This window comes from Amphiprion ocellaris, chromosome 23 (assembly GCF_022539595.1).
Source record: "Amphiprion ocellaris isolate individual 3 ecotype Okinawa chromosome 23, ASM2253959v1, whole genome shotgun sequence".
Lineage (NCBI taxonomy): Eukaryota > Metazoa > Chordata > Actinopteri > Pomacentridae > Amphiprion > Amphiprion ocellaris.
The window spans coordinates 25,185,113-25,206,832 of NC_072788.1; the positions used below are offsets into that span (position 1 = coordinate 25,185,113).

General features: G+C 41.6%; 2 protein-coding genes across 4 annotated transcripts in view; one reads left to right on the plus strand and one right to left on the minus strand.

Moving 5' to 3' along the window:
- The window catches only part of LOC111579695 (steroid 17-alpha-hydroxylase/17,20 lyase), a 14,190-nt gene extending 12,798 nt beyond the window's left edge, over positions 1-1,392 (plus strand). For all 3 annotated transcript variants that reach the window (XM_023287072.3, XM_023287074.3, XM_055007405.1), the window contains exon 10: positions 1,243-1,392. The gene's annotated coding sequence lies outside the window, so the exon portion shown is untranslated. The remainder of the gene's footprint in view (positions 1-1,242) is intronic.
- LOC111579693 (mucin-2-like) lies at positions 1,065-20,605 on the minus strand. The gene is made up of 5 exons (XM_023287070.3): positions 20,386-20,605; positions 13,702-14,252; positions 12,571-12,732; positions 11,122-11,344; positions 1,065-10,494 (listed from the first exon to the last, which is right to left on the minus strand). The coding sequence occupies exons 2-5, from the start codon at positions 13,844-13,846 to the stop codon at positions 8,604-8,606; spliced, it is 2,421 nt and encodes an 806-aa protein (XP_023142838.1). The 5' UTR covers positions 13,847-14,252; positions 20,386-20,605; the 3' UTR covers positions 1,065-8,603.
- Between the last annotated feature and the right edge of the window lie 1,115 nt (positions 20,606-21,720).

Here is a 21,720-nt window from a genome sequence, read left to right on the forward strand (position 1 = left end):
GTTCAGTGACTACCAGCTAGCATGAGATTAGCTCTGTCGTTATGTTAGCTTTTCGGCAGAATGCTAGACTTTTCTTATTCACACAACAGGCTTTTGGATGTAATACTTGTAAATTAACACATTACCACAGTGTCAAACTGCTAATGCTAGGCTAACCTTCAGCTACTCTACATAGCAGCTTCGAGTTAACACTAACTTCTGAAGTTTGATTAAAAAATTCAAGCTGTTCATGACAAATTGTGGAAAGATAAATAACTATCTAGTCAATTAATTATCATTGTGCTATTGTAGGGGAGTATGATGACACATTACTACAGTATTTTAGTCAATAAATTTTGATCTGTAGTATGGAGCTACCAGCTAGCAAGAGATTAACTCTGACAATTATGTTAGCTTTTTAGCAGAATGATTAAGGCTTTTATTATTAAACACAACAGCTTTTGGATGTAATACTTGTAAATTAGCACATTAGCACAATCTTCAACTGCTAATGCTAGGCTATTCTTTAGCTGCTCTACGTAACAACTTCAAGCTTAAGCTAACCTCCAAAGTTCGATTCAAAAATTTAAGCTGCTTATGAAAAATCACAAATACATGATCAACTATGTCATGAATTACTTATCATTTCCTGCTATTGCAGGGGAGTGCAATTCAACATTATTACAGTTTTTTAATCAATCAATAAAGTTTGATCAACAGTTTGGTGACTACCAGCTAGCATGACATTAGCTCTGACAGTCTACAATAAAGACTTTTCTTGTTAAACACAACAGCTTTTGGATGTAATATTTATAAATTAACACATTAGCACACCATTAACTGCTAATGCTAGGATAACCTTTAGCTGCTCTACATAACTGCTTTGAGCTAGAGAGCTAATGCTAAGCTCCAAAGTTTGATTCAAAAATTCAAGCTGTTCACGACAAATCATGGAAACATGAATAACTATGAGGTGAATTATTATCATCATTATTATTGCAGTTCTACACTATGACTGATATTTAATCAATAAAAACCGATTGATCGCCGGCTTAATGTGGCTTTTCTGTACAAACAGAGGCAGCTTTGAGATTTGACAGTTTTATTCAGTATAGTTTCACACACTTTTAGAACAGGCTGGTTTAGTTAGGTCACACACACATACATCCAAACACACACACACTAGCTATTAATTTAGTAATACCAATAATTAGCATCAGGATTTTAATGACCGATCTCTGCTTCCTCTGACTCCTCCAACAGAAACCTCATGCAAACCAGGAGGAGGAGAAAAACATCGAGTCGACAGGACAGACTCCTACAGCGGAAACAACATCTTAGTAAAGTAAATAAACCACAGGTGGAGCTGCTTCCAATGAGAAAACGCTGATTAAAAATCTGAGTTTGAATGGACTTTCGGGGTCAAAGATAATTTAAATAAGACGTTCTAACTGCATGAGTGAGGACCCACAGAACAACTAAGAGTCCTTCAGTTCCTCCGGTAGAATCTCACGGTGGATTTATGCTTACGGTGTTTTACAAAAGTAGAAATTTGAGACAAACTAGAGGTCGACTAGCAGCAAAAACATTACAGAAAGAAAACTACCACCAGATGCAAACCTTCAGCAACAATCTGGCGATAATGAGAAGTTTCCTACCACTGACGGTTTGTGACAACAGTTAGCTAGTGGTGCTAAACTTCTAGTAAACTTCTAGTAATAAATATGCTACTAGTTTGTCATCTTCTGGAAGACAGTTGTAGTCAAACTTTGGTAGTTTTCCCACAAATCTGCAGCAAAGGTCATATTGTCTTTTCTTTCTTAGAAGTAGATAGAAACTGTGGAGCGATACAGGAGAACGAGCAATAAGGATCAAGGTTAGACAGGAAATCAACCTGGAAACTGACTGATTGAAGCACATCTGAGTAGATTCTCCAGGTCACGGTGATCCTGGGAGCTTTGGTAGAAAACAACCTGGATGTCTCTTTTAGGTTCCTGAAGATGTTTCACCTTCATCCAAGAGGCTTCTTCACCTCTAGTTGACTGAGTTTCAGATGCTTTAGTTGCTGTGAACCAAAGAAACCTCTTGGATGAAGGTGAAACGTCTTGAAGAACCTAAAAGAGACGTCCAGTTGACTCTTGTACGCTCTCAGACAAAGTCATATTGTTGTATCCAAATTGGACATATTTCGAGGTTGATTTTTGTGCTACTTCCTCATTGGTTTGCAGTGTCGCCTCTCAACAGGAAGGCTGTGGAGATGTGACTGAATCAAGCCAAGTCTAAAGGACAAAGGAGCTAATCATCAAACATTTACACAAAGTCACAACTAAACCCACTGCAGGTTTGCTACACATAGAATTTGTATTTGGAAATACGAATTGCTGCAAACTTGCGGCAATGATTCCGAAGTTTAACTACAACTGTTTGCAAGAAATCTGAAACTTTCTTGAAGGTGACGGGAACTTCGTCAATCTGTGGTTAAACTGAAACTGTCCTGATGAAGTTCAGTCACCCTTTCAGATGGTCACCAGTGTTTTTAGTTCAATTAGATGGTGAGTGGATCGACTCTTTCTGTAAATGTCTGCCATCACTACCACTATAGAATAGTGGAACTGATCACTACTCTGGGATCGATCAGCTTTGGGTTGAAGCTAAACTTCTGAATGTGAATCCAGTCGGAGTTGTTCAAAAACACGTTCGGATTAAACATCTCAACAAAAAGACAGAAAGACAACAGTTTCCAAAGGTTATCCAGCCCTTATCACGCCTTGAAGACTTCGCCACCAGAACACCTCACATCAACACAACATCCTGACCATCAGGTCCAAGTCCAACCAACGCTGGCGCCTCGCTGAAGCTACAGCAGGAGATATACTTGGTTTTAACCATGCGTTAGTGTGTCCTGCATTTGTTTGTGCTCATTCACAGAATCAATGATGCATAAAACATCACAAAGTTTCTCACGTGTCGCCATGTGTGTCCTGTACTGTGTGATCTCCAGTCCTTCAGTGAAAAGGCAAATGTGTTAACGGTTACATTCAAGACGTAGCTGGTCATCGACGTGCATGCGTAGTTAAAACACAAGTATATCTCCGGCCTTACAAACTGGCTATTTCCAACCTACGTACCTTTAACAGTTGCCAGGACAACAACCATGGAGGTAGACGGCAGTGTTCCTCCGCCGTCTCAAGTTTCACTTGATTTTTATTTTGTCCAAAACTAAGTTCTGTAAAATATTTTAGCTGAATATTGAGAACTTCACCCTAAAAAAAAACTTATTTTAATCCATTTAAAGGATCTCCAAAAATACTCAAAACTCTGACAGTAATGAAATTTGATGAGGATGTGGACAAAACTGCTCCCAGCAGAGAATATTTCGAAATGATTGGTCCTTGAAAATGGATAAAAGTGCAAAAAAAAAGCAAACATGGTATAGTGTCTCCATAAAGTCCATGCATAAATATGGATGGATCCATATTTCTACTAAAATACAGTCTTTAGTCGACATTTCATCAACCTTTGAGTCTCTACCATCAGCAGAATCTGATGTGGGGAAAGTCTGACCAGAGAAGGTTCCAGTTTTGTTTTTTTTGTTTTTCTTTTTTAGATATTTAGACTTTAAATCAACCAAAGATGACTCATATATCCATAATGTATAAAGATGTGTCCAACATGTGATGAATAATGTTCACAGTAACTGGAAACTTGCCAAGAAAGACTCAAAACCATCCAAAATGACAATACTGGTTAATTATTGGCAATGAAAATGGAGGAAAGGGCAAAATTTTCAAACTAGGATAGTATAGTGTCCAATAAAGTTCCTGTACATGTTTATATATATATGGATGGATATATATATATATATATATATATATATATATATATATATATATATATATATATATATATATATATATATATATATACACACTTACAGGAACTTTATGGAGACATAATACCAGTCTGGATTGAACATTTGCATGTTTCTTTCCATTTTAAAGAAATTTTGGACACATTTTTGGTATATTTCATGTAATTTTGGGTAGACTTTTAATCATTCTGGAAGGGTTTGGAGTTATTTTAAATAAATTATGAGAAATACGGACAAGTTTGAAGTCATTTTGGACATTTTTTTCCTATATTTTACTCCTTCACTCTGCTTTCCTTGCCTTCTTTTCCCTCCCCCAATGGGGAAAGATCCAGGAAGAGGAAGTGTAGATCAGGTGGGGGAGTGGCCTGTTAGAGTCTCTCTGGGACCATGCGGTCATCTCAGGTAAGTCTGTGGTGGAAGGTAGTGGCTGTGTCTTTCTCTTTGTTTTTTCTTTTCAGATAGCATTAGCAATGAGCAGTTAGCAATTGGTGCTTGCATCTTAGATGAAGTTTGCTTGTATAGTCTCTGTCTCTGGTGGGCTTGGCTGGAGTAGGTGAAGTATTTTAGCAATTAGCGGTTAGCATTAGCATGTAGCACTAGCAAGTTTGGTGAGCTGGCTTGTGTAGTTTCTTTGTCTGTGGTAAGTTTGGTAAGTTTTAAGCATTTTTGGCTGATTTTTGAGTCATTTTGGACTATCCTTATCTTATTTTGAACAAGTCTTTAGTAAATTTGGATGGTTTTGAGTTATTTTGGACAAATTTCATTCCAATATAGCAAAAAAATGAACCTTGTCTGGTCAAATTTTCCACACATCAGATTCTACTGACGTCAGAGCCTCGAAGGTTGGTGAAATCTTGACTAACGACTGTATTTTAGTAGAAACGTGGATCCATCCATGTATATACATTTACGGGAATTTTACAGTGACATAATACCAGATTTGTTTGAAAATTTTGCACTTTTTTCTATTTTTAAGAGCCAATAAATCTTGATTACTGGCATTTTTTGACACTTTTGAATCAATATGAACAAGTTTTAAGTAATTTTAGACATTTTTTAAGCATTTTTGGCCAAATTTTGAGTCATTTTAGACTATTCTCATCTTATTTCGAACAACTCCTTCGTTAATTTGGATGGTTTTGATTCATTTTGGACAGATTTCACTCCAAAATAGCAAAAAAATGGAACCTTGTCTGGTCAAACTTTCCACACATCAGATTCTACTGACGTTAGAGCCTCAAAAGTGGGTGAAATGTCGACCAAAGACTGTATTTTAGTAGAAATATGGATCCATCCATAGATATACATCTACAGGGACTTTATGGACATACTGAACCATCTTTGTTGGAAAATTTTGCACTTTCATTAATTTTCAAAGGCTAATAAATTATAACTGTCTTCTGCTGGATCTATTTAATCATTCTGATCTGATTGAACTATTCTGTCTGTTTTCACCACATTTCATGACTGCAGGAGTTTTATTTCTGGAGATATTGAATCATTAAAATAGGTTCACGTGTAAGATGTCTTCTAAGAGTCAAATTACAAAAGTGCACAGGTCTGAAAACAGATGAAATTCTCAAATTTGTGCCAAAGTATTTGTTAGAACTTGGTTTTGGGTCTGATTTGACGCCTCCAGAGAACAGACGGAACCTTCAGTGGTTTAGACGATCCAACCAGTTACTAAAATCATTGGTTCCCTGTCTGATCACGAATGCCTTCATTGATCTGTTTAGAAGTTACTAAAGGCAGATTTCTGGTGAGATTCCCGTTACTCCCAACACGTTGTGGATCTCAGGGCTACACATCCTTTGGAAACCTGAGCTACAGACAGATTTCAGACAACACTTTTTCAGTCACTCTGCTCAAAAGTCCACATTCACACAGAGCAAGAACGGCTCTATCTAATGCTAAAGTAGTAACAGTTGTCAAGTAAAAATGGCACTCTGCAACCATGAAGATATATAACCTTATTAGTTCAGGTAAACAAAAAACACCATCAACCACAACATCAACCACAACATCGATGGCTCTGTGTCACCCTTGAGCTTTCCAGAGAAGGTCCTGGAGCCTCTACCAGCTCCTCAAAGACGTCCAACCACACACGAAATCCCGTCTCGGGTTCCAAATCGAGTACCAAGAGGTTTGAATGGTCTGCTCTGTCGTGTCCTTCTAATGGCAGGACGATGCTTTTGTCAGAATAATTAGCTTTGTCCATCCGTATGGGTACCTCTGTCAAGAATGATGATGTAATGCAGCATGGTCACAGGGTTTAAGACTCGGGTCAACCAGAATTTCCAACTGATAGAAGATGCTCCAAGTCTTTACCCTCTGAGACGATGACAGAACATTCTCACGGTTCTGGTTCAAGCAATCGTCTGCCGGTACAATCTGCTAAATGCCACTAAAGATTGTGACTTTTCTAACCCGCCGCACATTTGTGAAACTTTCCAGTGCAGCTCACATTACCAGCCACGAAAACAAGTGCACTTTGTGGGAGCAGGTTCTCTGACATGAGATAACAAGTGGACCGAATGTTGGGTTTTGTTTTGGCCTCCGCAAATGTGATGCCACAGCTCCGTCAAGCTTGCTGGAAATCCTGCTTGTGCTGGGTGAAAACCTCCAAGAAGGTTTGTCCCAAAGTTTCTGAGTGCAGAAATTGCTTGAACCACAGATACTCCACAATGCTTCACTGTCAAGCCTCTCTCAAGCTGTGTTTTTTTTGTTTTTTCGGACTCTTGCTGATGAAAAATATTGCTCTTTACTCATTTCAGATTCTACGGTGATTTGAAAAACACCAGCATGTACTATACAAATCATTGACAAAATATATTCTACCTTCATGTCTTTCTGTCACAAAATATTAATATCGACACGCCTACTGAGCTGACAGCGTACGAAACATCAATATGTTACAACAACGACCTCGATGGAAATCCCAGTTTCATTTTTAAAGCCCTGCCTTGACTCGTTGGGTGAATCTGACGAGGAGGAGAGGTGTCTATGAATGGAGAGATGCACAAAACAAAAGGCAGAGTTTTATTGTTCAGACTGGCTCTGTGCTGTTTATTGTTTCATCTCAGAGAAAGAGGCAAAGACGGGGATGATGACGTCTTCCATCTCTACTCTGTTTGGCGCTTTGTTTCCGTCTAAAAGTGCCCATTGTTTTTGCTTTTATTCCTGTCAGAGCTTTTTGTCTGCGCAGGAAGCCGACCGATCCGTCCGCCCTGAAATCCTCCGCACCGAGTGAGTCGAACCGGGACAGAAATCTGAAAACGACCCACCTAATTCCACTTCTCCGTCAAAACGTCTCCTTCATGAATGCATCAGTCTTCCCCACTGTCAGTCAGCGTGAATCATCCTCCTACATCTGCCTTGCTTCGATTCCAAAACGGCCAATCTGTCCGCAACGCTTTTCCAAACCTTCGTCATCACGAGACAGGCGAGGTGTATCCGGGTAGACGTTAAACTATTTTAAGTTCTGAGTTGTTTGACGAATGAGAGAAAGCGTCACTTCTTTAAGGGTCACAATTGGACAGAAGGTTCCCATGTTTGTGACTCGTGAGGGTTCATCGCATTGGCTGCGGTGTTATTCCCATTTATCTGTTGAAACAGCTGCACTACTTCCATGCTGACTAATGGCACCAACTGTTAATCTCAACAGACTCCCAACATTCAACCGACTCCATTTTGATGAGCATCTACTGACTTTAATGTCGGGGATGTAGTTGCTGGGAGCAAGTTTTGGTTTGAAGCCAAATATGAAAGAAGACACCAATAAACTAGAGATGATTTGTCAGATTTGCATTTTAAAAAAAGTGCCATTCGAAGACACAACACTAAAACTAACGAAGGCATAATATGAACAGAAAAAGACGTACAACCAAGATGTGCAGCTGTTTAAATCCAACTGGAACACTACTCAACATGCTAATGTGACTAGTTAGCAAGCTTCTAGCCACCAGCAGCTTTGGTTAAATGTACCTGGTGGATTTTTGGTGTCTCTGTAAACTAAACAACAACTCCTGGCTGCCAAGAAATGCAGAAATGTGTTTCCAGAAGCTGCTATGGATGCAAACACAGTCTGAAGGTCCATAATATCCTGACTTTTACTCTCTAGTGTAGGTCGAAACACTACAACCACTGAAGCCTACGTTTCATTTGATCTCTCCTTTGTTGTTAAATGTAAACCTTTGAAAATAACAAATTTTAAATGTATGAACGAGAATTATTTCAACACATTGAATTAACTCCTAATGTCCTATACAGAGCATTTACTACATTTATTGTGCCTCGTTCTATTTGGGGCATCTGTTGTTCTGCAAGATTCGTTGTAGAGATTCTGGGAGATTCACACGAGACTGAACAGAAGCGCTTTTGGTTGTAAAGGACCGACTTCTACTACATTTACTTTGACCAAGAATATTCCCGGACGACGCTTCAGAACAAGCTGCTAACTGCTCATAGCCTTCAGTAGAGTTTTAGACATTCTTCATAAATAGACAACTCTCCATCCTGATGTAATATGTGTCCCAATGTTCCTTGACATTCCCTAAACACTTTGACTGAACCGTGTCATAATGCTTCCTGATGACCATCATCCCATCAACCATCTGATCCCTGTGGAGGCGTATTAATGCAACCCGACTCAATCACAGTCATTTCTGTGGTTACAGAAAATCAGTTTGAAGCGCCATCATTCACCTCGTGTTCAACTCTTGTCTGGATGTTTTGATACAACCGTTTATGTCCGTCACACTGTCTCCATGACAATGACGACTTTGCTGCTGTCTTCGGATGTTGGCGTGGCGGTACACAGTGCAAGTCCTTCCCCCGCAGTCTTCTGACCTCTCACAGGACAGTCCATGCTGTCATGGAGATCAGTGTCTCCACCCCCTTTTTTGTCACACTCCCCTCCTCCTCCTATCCTGCCTTCCTCCTTGCTTTCCCCCTCGTCTTCCTCATCCTCGTCCTCCACCCGACACCTGCACACCTCGATCCCAGAGTCGCCAGTGAGTCGCCGGTGTCGGTACTGGCTCTCATCAGCTCCCATGTCCTCATCTTCATCCTCGTCATTGTCCTTCTCCTCCTGCTCCTCGTCTTCGTCCTCCCAGCAGGGAGGTCCTGGTTCAAAGACATCCACGCAAGGAGAGAAGAGAGTCTGTTTGGGTGGGGACTGGGTAGCCCGAGGCGAGGGTGACAGGGAGGACGCATGGCCAGAAGAAGATCCACCTTTGTCGGACTGGTGCAGAGCAGTGAGGGGGTCCAGGAGTAAAGCTGGTGCAGGGAGGGAGGTGGAGGACAGGGACGGAAGGGAGGGTGAGGAAGGAGAAGAGGTAAGGGATGGGGGTGAGGATGGGGAGAAGGCTGCAGGGGAAAATCCAGACTCTATGTTTATGGCTGGGCATAAGACAGACGTGGACACAGGTGTTGAGAAGGTGAGAACTGGGGTAGAGGTGGACAGAGGACCTGATGCACAACCAGAACCAGACGTCAAACCAGTCTGGACATCTGAAGGCAATGGAAGGACAAGGTCTGATGATTGAGAATGGACCAAAGAAGGAACTGAAAGGTCTGCAACTGCAGGTGAATCTAGACAAGATACAAGAACAGCAACAGATCCTGAGTGTTGTGAGGAGCCCGCCTCTGGACTCGGAGGAAAGTGGACAAGACCCGGTCCACATGACAGCTGTAGGTTCTGAGCTGATATGGGTGAAGTGAGTGCTGCATCTAGGGTAAGATCTGAATGCTCAGGTTTTGGAGTTAGGTTAAGGTTACTCATGGAATCTGCAATGGTTTGAGGTTGTGGGTTCAGAACCAGAATCTGGTCTAAAGGTGCAGGATCTGGAGCTTGGGTATGAGTTGAGAGCAGTGATTCTGGTTCTTGATCTGGGGTATGCTTCGAAGGTGCCAGAACTGGCACAAGGCTAAGACTTGGGTCCAACGTTGGGAGACCAACATCTGGGTATGGTGCTGAGGTTGGGCTACCAGGAACAGTGGCTGTGTCACAAGTTCTTGTTAGTTTAAGGGTTTCTAGGGCTTCAGGAGCTTCAGGGCTGAGAGAACCGCTACCTGTTGGGGTAGCAGGTCCTGACATTGAGGTGGTCTTGGGGGCAGGGATGGTTGCTGGACCCTCAGTGCTTATTATTTGGATGGAGGGGGGAGCTGCATCAACAGCACTGGGACTAGGGAGTGTGCTTGAGCTACAGGTGCTGACTATCGGGGTACCTGGTCCTTTGTCCAACTGTTGCATTGTGGGAGATGTCGTTCGGACAGGAAGGATCAACTCAGGACTAGGTGAGGATGGAGGCTGAGGAGAGGCCGCCCTGGTAACAACCGCCACAGTAACAGTCTGGTTGGGAACAAATGAGTCCGTGGCAATGGGTTCCTGAGCTCCAGCAGCATCTGCATCATCAATGTCTACAGCCACTGCGGCGGCCATTTTCTCAGCGGGAAGTCGAGCCTCATTTGCCTCCAAGCGGGTAGCGGCGGCAGTGATGGTCTCCATGGTGGCATCGAGGGTGAGGGGCGTGGCCTCGCTAGGCGTGGAGGCGTGGCTTGTGTCTGTCTCATAGGTGACTGGTGCTGAGAGGGAGGAGCTACATGGAGAGGAGGGGCAGCAGGAGTCACAGGAACAACTGGAGCTGCAGGAAACAAACGCATGTGTTCTTTAGTGACCTCATCCTGAAGCTAAAACAGAATATAACCGAATGTTGAGGCACGTTCGGGATGTTCCAATGCAGATTCTTTGCTCCCAATCCGATCTGACTGAATTGATATTTAGTATTTGCTAATACTAGACACAATTTACCTATAAAATACACAGTTCAAGTACTGTAGATTAGCTGGTAACTGGTCCCTGTCTGTGCCACCAGGTGGAGACTCTTACTGTTTAGAGACCAGAAGAGGTTGGCGAGGGTCAATTCAAGCAAAGATACACTAGGACACTGGTTTTCTACTCCAGTAGCATAAGAAGCAGTGGCCTTTGTGGCATGTTACAAAACTCAGCATAGCCTACTGCCAATAACAATCAATCAAGAAATTGCCATGATCACCCCGTAGTACATGTACTCATCAGTAGCCAAATGCAGTAGGTATTAGCAGTAGTTTTACCAAAAGTTGTAGCAGGACAGCAACAATAACAACAGTATCAGGAGTGCTACTGGTAAGTGTATCAGCGGTATTAGCAGTGGAAGTACCATCTATAACAGTACTGCGGTGCCAGTGATACTTCATAATCACTCAGCAGCTAGCGGTTGTGGTTGCATTACCTGTTGTCAGAGCTGAGGGAGGAGGGCCCATCGCTGAGCGGACGGTGCAGCAGCGGGCCGTGCTGCAGCAGCGGGCCGTGCTGTGTCAGCAGGTGGGGGTCGGTGGCGCGTGGAGGCTGCGGGTAGCGAGGGGTGGTGAAGACGGAGCTGTAGGGAGGCGGAGGGGTGGAGGGCTGAGCCGCCACCTCCTCGTAGGATGGCAGCTTCAGCGACGCCAGGAAACCTTAAAGAGGAGAGGGGAGCGAGCTCAGAGCAAAGCAACCCATAAATCATAAATGTGAATGTGAACGAGTTTTTTCATCACTGTATATGACTTGATTGATTTTCCAAGAAGATGAAATCTGGGGGTTAGAAGCTGAGTGGTCTCACCCACAAAAAATCCGAATGGAGTTTTGTATTGTTTTTGTAATATTTTATGGTCTAGATTTTAGTGGCAAAGTGGTCTAACCCACAACCCAAATGTAGTGTTACAGTGGAATGTTAGACCATTCTGTAGATAGAAAAAAATCCTCCAGAGTAAATAACAAACAAAACTTGAAAGTGATGAGAGGACAAACTTCTGCAGGACATAAAGGGAGTTTTACATCTGAAAATCAGCAGAATTGTGTTTCAGTGCTACTGAGTCGTGACGGCAACTGATTAGCAAATCGACAGCATCAGTCTGTCAGTCACAAAAACAAAAGAGGGACTGTCTTCACTGTGTTGTTGATGAAGGAGTGTAGAGACACTGAGTGGATTCCAAGTCCTGGAAAACCTGGAAACCGAGTTTTGCAGGCACCATCATTCTTTTGTTGTTTTACTGAAGCTTTCCAAGTTTAGCATATGCAGCCACGCTAAGTGGCTTCTTATATGTTTGAAATGATGAACTGTGTTTAAGACTGACGAGTTTGAACCTTCTTGAAGTTGTCCTTTAACTCCTGAAATGATCCCACATGGCTGTAAGTGGGCCCTCAAGCTCAGCTTCATTCCTGGCCTAAAGTTTCAGTCTTGAAGGCCAGTTTCAGGCTGAATGTCTCGTTTTGGCCCCGCAACCCAGTTTTGGTCAGTACCTCCAGGTTCATCTTGAAGCCTAGTTTCTGCCTCGACACCCACTTTCAACCTCAAATCCAGCTTCAGCCCTTGACACCCAGTTTCAGTCCTGGCCTAAAGTTTCAGTCCCAAAGCCCAGTTTCAGACTGAATGTCTAGTTTTGGCCCCACAACCCAGTTTAAGTCTCGATGCCCAGTTTCAACCCCAAACCCAGTTTCTTCCTTGGTCCCAAAGACAGTTTCTGCCTCAACACCCAGTTTTAGCCCTGAAATCCACTTCTACCCTCGATACCCAGTTTTGGTCCTGATGCCCAGCTTTGACATGTAACTACTGTCTATCACATGCAAGGAACAGCCGTGTAGACGATAACATCTGTCCGACTGACTGACAGCCCTCGGTACGATGGGGTCGGGGTCTTACTGAGGTCCAGCATGGAGGACGGGTAGGAGTTGGCTCCATGGTAGGCCAGCAGGCTGATCTCTCGCTGCCTCTGCTGCTGCTGGACTCGTAGTTTGGCTCGGCGGTGTCGGTAGGCGCAGCAGCAGCTGAACAGGATGAGGACGGTCCACAGCAGCCAGAACCCTGAACACACACACAGGGAAACAGATGTTATCGAGACACATCTGGAGCCGCAGCGACACCAACATCTGCAGCTGCTTCCAATTATTAGACTCCATATTGAAGCAAAGATGCAGGACTGTGTGGGCTGGGAACTTTACTTTTAGTCAGTCAGACCTGCAGCTCTTTCTCACACTGTAACTCAGATTTCAGAATCAGACAGTCGAGGAGAGTTTTCAGGTGATGAGATGAAAAACACTAAAAAAAAATGTAAAATCATAAAACAGACACAAAATGACCAAAACGGGCAAAAACATGACCAAACTGAGATGAAAAATGATAAAAGAAAAGATTTAAAATGACCAAAATGAGAAGAAAAACAGTGAAAAAGACACAAATGACTAAACATTGACAAAAAAGTGTCCAAAATGTGATACAAAATGATAAAAAAGACAAAAACATGGCCAACATTAGATGCAAAATGATTAAAAAGACATAAAATTATTAAAAAGTGACAAAAACACGACCAAAATAAGATGCAAAATGATAAAACAGACAAAAACATGACCAAAATTAGATGCAAAATGATGAAAAACACATAAAATAACCAAAAATACACTAAAACCTGACCAACATTAGATGCAAAATGATGAAAAAGACACCAAATGACCAAAAACAGACACAAGTTGATGAGAAAAAAATAAAACAAATCTGGTTTTGGGAAGAGTTTTGCACACAGGAAGCTTTTTGTCCTGATATACATTTTTTTGGCATATTTCTAAATTCGACTTGTACAGTTTAGTGATTTTGGTAACATATGATTATAAGCTCAGGAATGTCACAGATGAGTAGTTTAAAGAACATGCGAAAGTTGATATCCTGACTGTTCTTTCTGTTTTAACAGTTTGTAGATATGATAAACAATGAGTTTTGGAGGACAACATGATGTTAAAACCCTCCAGCAGGCTTTGTGTCTCAGTGTGTTGAACTTACACCAGAGTTCGTAGTAGTAGGTGCAGCAGCCGGTTTCTCCACAGCAGTGTCCCGTCTCACACAGGTAGCCTCCGTTAGCACTGGCCCCGGGGCAGTACCGCGGTCTCCCCAGCAGGGGCAGGCTGCCACCAGAGTGGTACTCCATCGCACCCCTGCTCCGTCCACACTCAGCCCCGCGCCACAGCTGCCTGCTAGCCGCTAACTAGCCGCTGAACACTCGGATCGAGATCGCAGTCCAGCTACATTTTTATCTAGTCTGTTTTTGGACTGAATCTCACTTCTGCAGAGTTTGTTTTCGGTCTGTTCGATAGCTGTTAGCTGCTAGCTGCAGGTGGTTTCAGAATGAAGCTAATCTACATTTTCAGCTGCTAGCCTGCAACTTTCACTGTCATTTTTCTGAGCTCATCACCTAGCATGAGAGTGCCTGTTTCGTTCACAGGATAGCACCCCCTAGAGCTGGTTTCACTGCACTTCAGCTAACAAACAATCCCTGCAGCTGTAGCAGCGGCTGGTGGGGCGAGACGGGATGCTGGCCAATAGGAGGTCCTAAACTGGAGAGAGAGAAGAAACACAATAGTTTATTGATAAAGAGCTCGACGACACGTCACACAGCTGCACAACTGCTTGATATTCATCACCGCAGCGACTCAAACCACAACCGACACAAAGCTGCCACTCTGTAGGAGTCACACACAAGCTAGCGCTTCTGCACGTGAGGACCATCGCAACGGGGGCAGGTGTAGATGTCAAGGAGAAAAAGACACAAAATGAGATCAAAAATGATGAAAAAGACAAAATTGTGAAAAAGAGACAAAAAAATGACCTAAATGAGACTCAAAATGATTAAAAAACAAAAAAGACATACCAAAAACAGACAAAAACATGACCAAAATGAGATCAAAAATGATGAAAAGGACACAAATGGGGACAGGTGTAGACATCAAGGAGGACACACTGTAAAATACTGAACTTCATCAACATCTTTAACTATCATTTTAAAAAATAATTACTGTTATTTTGCAGATTTTTACCCATGTTATTCATTTACACATATCAACAAGTAAAATCCCAGATAAAAAGTTGATTTACATGTTTACCATTTTTTAAAAGCGGGCCAAACTGTAAATCGGTCAATATATAACTGAGGGACTTTTGAAGTCCATGGGATAAATGTTGCATACATTTTTATAAAAAGTTAAAAAAAAAAGTTTTCTGTGTTCATTATAGTGCTTTCAAACGATTAAAATGTTTAATCGGATTTATCACAGGGTTGCTGTGGTTTAATTTCAATTAATCACAATTAAATATTACTTTTTAATCTATATTAATCGCATTTCATTTTGCGTGAGCAAACAGATTCAAGAAAGAAGGGAACATATCTGCACTTAACATGTTTATTAAACACATAGAGGGTTCATATTACTGTAAGTTGGTGGACTGTTCCGTCTTTGGGTGTTTTTGTATTCAAAAAGAGGGCAGGGGTATTCAACTAAAATTCAAAGAGGTCCAGTCAGAAAAAATGTATTAAAGCAAAGGTCCAGAAAATCTTAATGTCTAACTTGAATTGGTGTGAAATATGTTGATGTAACCTGGCAGTTTTATTAAAGTCTGCATGTAATCAATAACTGACCATCAAATCAAATACAGTCAGTACGGTTCAAAAAATATTTTGACATTTATTAATAAATAACTTTTAATATAACTGTACATCTGAAAATAAAGTGAAAAATAATGACTGAACAACCTGAACCAACTTATATACATCTTTAACAATACCTAAATCTCAAAATTTAAACAGTTGAACACTTTTACATATTTTTTCTCTTATATAACTCCCCTTATACCACTGCTGCTTAATGGGAGAACTGAGCTGTCAGTATTTTGAATCATGGTCTCATGTCAGGGTCATTCCAAACACATTTGGAGCTCATTGGTGAGTCTGGAACCATATTTAGTTTGGATTATATTCATAGTTGAGAAGCTGCTTACAGCTATATGTTGATCCAAACATAGTCAACATGTGCAGGGCAACTTTCCTCAAGGTGTCGATTTATTTATTACTCCACCAAGGAACGGAGGAGTTCTGTGACTATCGGTGTACGTTTGTCTCTGAATCTGTCTGTCTGCAACGTTACTGTAAAACAGACAAACGGATTTGGATGAAATTTTCAGGGAAGGTCAGAAATGACAAAAGGACCACCTGATTAGATTTTGGCAGTGATGCAGCTTATAGTCTGGATCCACGGATTTGTTAAGGATTTTCCATTGCCTGATATAGTGGCCGGCACGGCGTCGCCGTAACCATGACAACAAGTGAACACTGTGTCAGTTACCTGCATCAGTTCACTCAACCCGCTACATATTTAGGTCACACAATTTGGTATCTGTACTACATAACGTACGTATGTTTAACACATACCTGTGCTCACGCAGGGTAATTTAGTATTTAGTTAGTTTGTGAGTTGATCTATATTAAATGACCAGATTCTATGTTGCTGTGATTTCTGAATACACAAATTGAGGAATGAACAGTCTTGGCAGAGCACGGCGTTCTCTGAGTGCTTTTCTTGTTTATCTTTTTGTCCGTCCTCCTCTCGTCTGTCCCTCAACTGTTTTCTGAACTCAGCTGTGATGTTTAGTGGCTGGAATGCAGAGACCAATTCATTGGCTGACAAGCGTCACATGGGATGGCTGAACTCGTACCTGATTGGTCTGTGTGTTTCCTGAGCTGATAAACTAATGCCGTAAACACTGGAAAAGCTGCGATGGTGAAAGAGAAGCGACCCATCAAATTTAAAATACCCGAAATGCATTGAGACTTTTCAGAGATTTTGAGTCATTCTGCGCTACAGATGTGTTAATTGTGCTAAAAATTTTAATCTGATTAATCACGGTGATGGAATAATCCATGTTAACGCATTAATTTTGGCAGCCCAGTTCATTATGATCATGTTTTTACAAATTCCATAATTATTTATTATGGAAACAATGATTTACTGAAAAAATGACTGGATATCACTAAAATGTCAACTAAATAACCGTCTGAATTTAAAAACAACCACCTTCTAATTAGCTAAACAATAATAAAATGAGTTAATTCAGAAATAGTTTTGATTGTGTTTTTTTATTAAGTCTAGATAATCATGACAGATGTTTCTTTTTTGGCGATATATCAAATTTTAGATGGAAAATAACAGATTGTATCTGTGTCCAGAAATCACTTTCAACTAAGTTCCCCATTACAAAAACACCTCTCCAGGAAGTGTGTTAATTCCAGATCACATGACCTGCTCCACATGATGTCATTTCCTCCTGAAGAAAAGACTGGCCAGACTCCAAGGCTTTCTGACTTATTTAATATAAAGTAGTCAACAGGTTTACTACAATATCTTCAGAAATAACTTTCAATTTCAATTTTACTCAACTGTATATATAATATTTAGAAGAATATTTCTGTAAAATGCCATGTGGTGTTTGGTTATCGGTGGCCATGTTGATTTTAGGCCTGAAAACAGCAAAAATGTCAACTATGATACAAAAAGTCCCACAGTTATACATTGACCCTGTCCTTGTAGCTGCTGAAAACTTTTATAAAGCCAAACATGATCTGCCTGCTACCTTAGAATTCCCATTAAATAAGATTATGAGGAAGTATTTAGGATACAATCTGGGCGTGTTCTACTTTGATCGAGAGTTCCTGCATTGGTCTTGTTGGGACCTGTGCTGTTCCTAAACTGTTCCTAATCTAAAAATCTAAGAATGTTATTTCTGACATTATTTTAGGCTCATTTCTTTGTGGAATCTTTGTTCACATTCTGCTTTGTGGTTGTCTTGCTCAAGTTTTTAAAGCCCCAAATCTATTTCAAGTTATCTAACATTTAGTTTTTGCAGATACCAAAGTTTTGGACGAGTCTTGGACTCGTTTTGGACTATTTATGGACAAATTTCATTCTTAAACTTGAACTGGGTTTAGACTAGTTTTGAGCTTAGAATTACACTGATTTTGAGCTTCTGGTTTTGGTCTAGTTACTAACATGTTTTCACACCACTTTTAGACTCCATGATTGACTGGTTTTTGACTGTTTTTGGACTTCAGTTTTAAACTGATTTGGCCTACTTTTGGCCTACTTCTGGACCTAGACTATTTTTATGTTTCATTTTGGGCTAATTTTGGGAATGTTTTTTAGACTGGTTTTGGACTATATATGGACTACTTTCATACTTAATCTTGATCTTGTTTTGGACCTGAATTTGAACTTTTTTGGGGCCAGTTTTGGACTCAACATGTTTTTAGACTGTTTTGAACTAGTTTTGGACTGTTCTTTAGACTGCATTTGGTCTTAGTTTTGGAGTGATGATGGAAAAGTTGTAAACTCTGCCCTGGACTAGTTTTGGACTATCAATGGACTAGTTTTGTATTGAATCTTGAACTGGTTTTGGTTCAGTTATTAACATGTTTTTAGACTGCTTTTAGACTTACTGTTGGGATGGTTTTTGACTGTTTTTGGACCTGGGTTTTAAATTGGTTTGGCCCACTTTTGGACTAGTTTTGGGCCCAGTTTTAGACTACTTTCATGTTTCTTTCTGGACTTATTTTGGGAGTGGTTATAGAGAAGTTGTAGACTTCACCTTGGACTGGTTTTTAGACTGGTTTTGGACAATATATATGTTCTAGTTTCATACTTAATTTTGAACTTGTTTGGAGTCTGGATTTGGACTTTTTTGGACTGGTTTTAGACTTGTTCATATGTTTTTAGACTATTTTGGACTAGTTTTGGACTAGTTTTGGACTGTTCTTTACACTGCATTTGGACTTAGTTTTGGAGTGATGATGGAAAAGTTGTAGACTTCACCTTGGACTAGTTTTGGACTATTTATGGACTAGTTTCGTATTTAATCTTGAACTGGTTTTGGTCTAGTTATCGACATGTTTTCAGACTGCTTTTAGACTTGGTATTGGGCGGGTTTTGGATTGTTTTTAGTATTGGGTTTAAACTGGTTTTTCACTGTTTTTGGAGCTGGGTTTTAAACTGGTTTGGTCTCCTTTTGGAATAGTCTTGGGCTCAGTTTTAGACTACTTTTATGTTTCGTTCTGGACTCATTTTGTTGGTGGTGATGGAGAAATTGTAGCCTTCACCTTTGACTGTTTTTTAGACAGGTTTTGGACTATTTCTGGACTAGTTTCATACTTAATCTTGAATTTGTATTGAACCTGGATTGACTGGTTTTGGACTCGTTATTAACATCTTTTTAGACCATTTTTGATGAGTCTTGGACTAGTTTGGGACTGTTATTTAGACTGAATTTGGACTTAGTTTAGAAGTAATTGAGAGAAAAGTTGTAGACTTCGCCTCAGACTGCTTTTAGACTTGGTGGCAGACTGCTTTTTTTGGCTTGGGTTTTAAACTGGTTTGGCCTACTTGTGGACTAGTTCTGAACTGGTTTTTAGACTATTGTGGCTCAGTTTTGGACCCAGTTTTAGATTACTTTAGTGCTTCATTTGGGACTCAGGTTTGGAGTGGTTATGGAAAAGTTATCTCATACAACCTGCGAATACGTTCCTGGTTAATACACACTTTAAGTACCTTAGATTAGCTGTAGTACCTGGTAGTGCCACCAGGAGGGGTCCGTTCCCAGTCGGCAAAGAAGACAACGTGTTAACCTAGTAAAGAGGCAGCATGACAATGTAGAATATGTCGTGGTCCATATTGTGTGTTTGATTGATAATGTTCCATTTGCGTGACATCTACAGGGATGAGAATGACAAATGGGAAAAAACCCAGAAAATGTCTGCCGAAGCGCCCCCCCCCCCCCCCCCCCCCCCCCCGTTGCCGAAAGATGTCGGCGGCGGGATGGCCATCACGGCGGGCGGCCATCACAAGCCTCGGCTCACGACGCGTCGGCTGGCCGGCCGCTTGCCTACGCCTACCCCTACCCCCCTACAATTTTCTCAACGAATTTACACGATTCACAAAAACTATACTTTCGGCGGAAAAAAACTCGGAATTCCGCGGATCCGCGGAAAATTCTCATCCCTGCGTCTATGAGACGGCAGGGTACGCAAACGGCCAAAATACCAATCAGTTAAAAAATTACCGATTGAAACCGATCCCACGTGTCACGGCATGTTTGACTTTTTGTAGGAAATGAGTTGTTCGGATTAGTCCGTAGATTAATCGATTGATAAATAGGTGCCTCAAAACCACCCTAAGTGAGGTCCTTTCTGACGGGGCCCCATTCTATCTTTACCCACTGTAACCTGTCAGAGTTCTGGGGGGACCGGGGCCAACATGTCCTGGCTTGGCGGACTGTCCTCACACCGTGTGAGGACAGTCCGCCAAACGAGGACATGTTGAAAGTGGTCCCCACACCGATAGGTACACACACACACACACACTGCTGCAGAGTTCAACCGGACTCACCGGAACCGGGAAGACTGTCTTACCGGGCCAGGTTCTGGCTGCATGCTGCAGTGCTGCACACACACATACACATGCGCGCGCACACACACACACACCGGCACGCAGCTCGGTAAACATGACAGCTGTCGGTCACTGAACGCAGCACAGACGTGTCCGGTTGTGTTGTTATTTTGAGTCTAATATGCCTACGAGCTGTTTTCAGCCTCCGGCCCCGGTCACCGTAAAAAAACCCCGGTAGCCCCATAAACAAAAACAACCGTACCGCTCCATCCATCCGTCCGTCCTCCTCCGTGTCGCTCCGCGGGCCTCGGCGCCGCCGTCGTCGGTGTGTTCTCTGCCGGGGTGTCTGTGCTCGGTGCCGCCGGGGCCTCCTCTCTCCGTCTCTCCGGTCCCCCGCCTCCTCGCTCTCCCTCCTCGGTGCGACCCTCCGCCAGCCCCGCCGCCATCAGCGCAGCGACACGTCAAGCCAGCGCGGCGCGACACGACGCGCATCCGCCGCGTCCACCCTTCCGCCTTCACAATAAAAGCACGTCCGGAGGTTTAAAAAGCGCAGCTGTAGCAGTTTTGGAGCAAATTGTCGGTTTAAAAAAAAAAAAAAAACTGTTTTGAAGAGTGTTGCTGTGGCGGAGAAAATCTGTAAAATAAATAATATTTTAAGGCCGTAATCTTAATGTTTCGTCTCGTTTGGTAAATTTAGAACATTCATTTTATTTGTCTCATTTAGATTCTTAGATTTAAAGTTGTTTTTTTCGCGTTTGGACCAGTTTTTAGAGACCAGTTCTACACTGGTTTTGGAGCTGCTTTTCATCTGTTTTTAGAACGTCTTTAAACTGTTTGGAGATGTTCTTAGAATAGGCTTTCATTTATTTTTGATTGCTTTTGAATTTACCTTTGAACATCTGACAAATAAATTAATATTGTACAATTGATGCTGTTATAACGTTCATATTTAAACTCTTTGAGTAAAACATTAATATTATTTGTCTAACGTGTGGTTTTATGTGTTTTGTGTGTTTTCATTCACCTTTATTATCGTTAAACCCTTCAGGTTGTTTCACACACCTATTTATTACTGCAGAGTGGGTGAATTAAATATTAAATATTGTATTAATACGGTCACAGGTTCCTTTATTAGACGAGTTTATGTCAAATCTGTAATGATAAATACAAAAACATACAATATTAACGCAGCTGAGGGGCGATTTTTTTTAATCCTGCAAACTTTTATTTTGTAGAGCAGCGACCAACTGAACTACAACCGGACATGGTATATGTGTGTTGTTGGCCTTGACTGCCGCCATGACAGCAGCAGCCCTGCAGTCTGAGATGTTTTTATCCTGATTCTGATGATTCTCTTGATGTTTCAACCGACAGATGCTTTTATTGTGAAACGGCCTCCAACTGGAGGATAACATGTGGATCATCTTCAGGTTCATTTCTCTGCAGCTGCTCATAAATCCTGGTGTCAGAATAAAAAACAGATTATGGATTCTCATGACGGACGCACTGGCCTCTGATTGGCCCGAGGTGACGGGGTGCGGACCAATCAGAGAGCAGGCTGAGGGAGGCTGCCGCTCCTAGCAACAAGACAGAACTT

Bases quoted from the DNA above. Each gene is read 5' to 3' on its own strand.
- LOC111579693 (XM_023287070.3), bottom strand. From the start codon at position 13,846: ATGGAGTACCACTCTGGTGGCAGCCTGCCCCTGCTGGGGAGACCGCGG. The intron at 11,345-12,570 runs GTAAGACCCCGA...CTCCTCTTTAAG, and splicing joins GTCCTCCATGCTGGACCTCA to GTTTCCTGGCGTCGCTGAAG. The intron at 10,495-11,121 runs GTAATGCAACCA...TGTTTCCTGCAG, and splicing joins TCCCTCAGCTCTGACAACAG to CTCCAGTTGTTCCTGTGACT.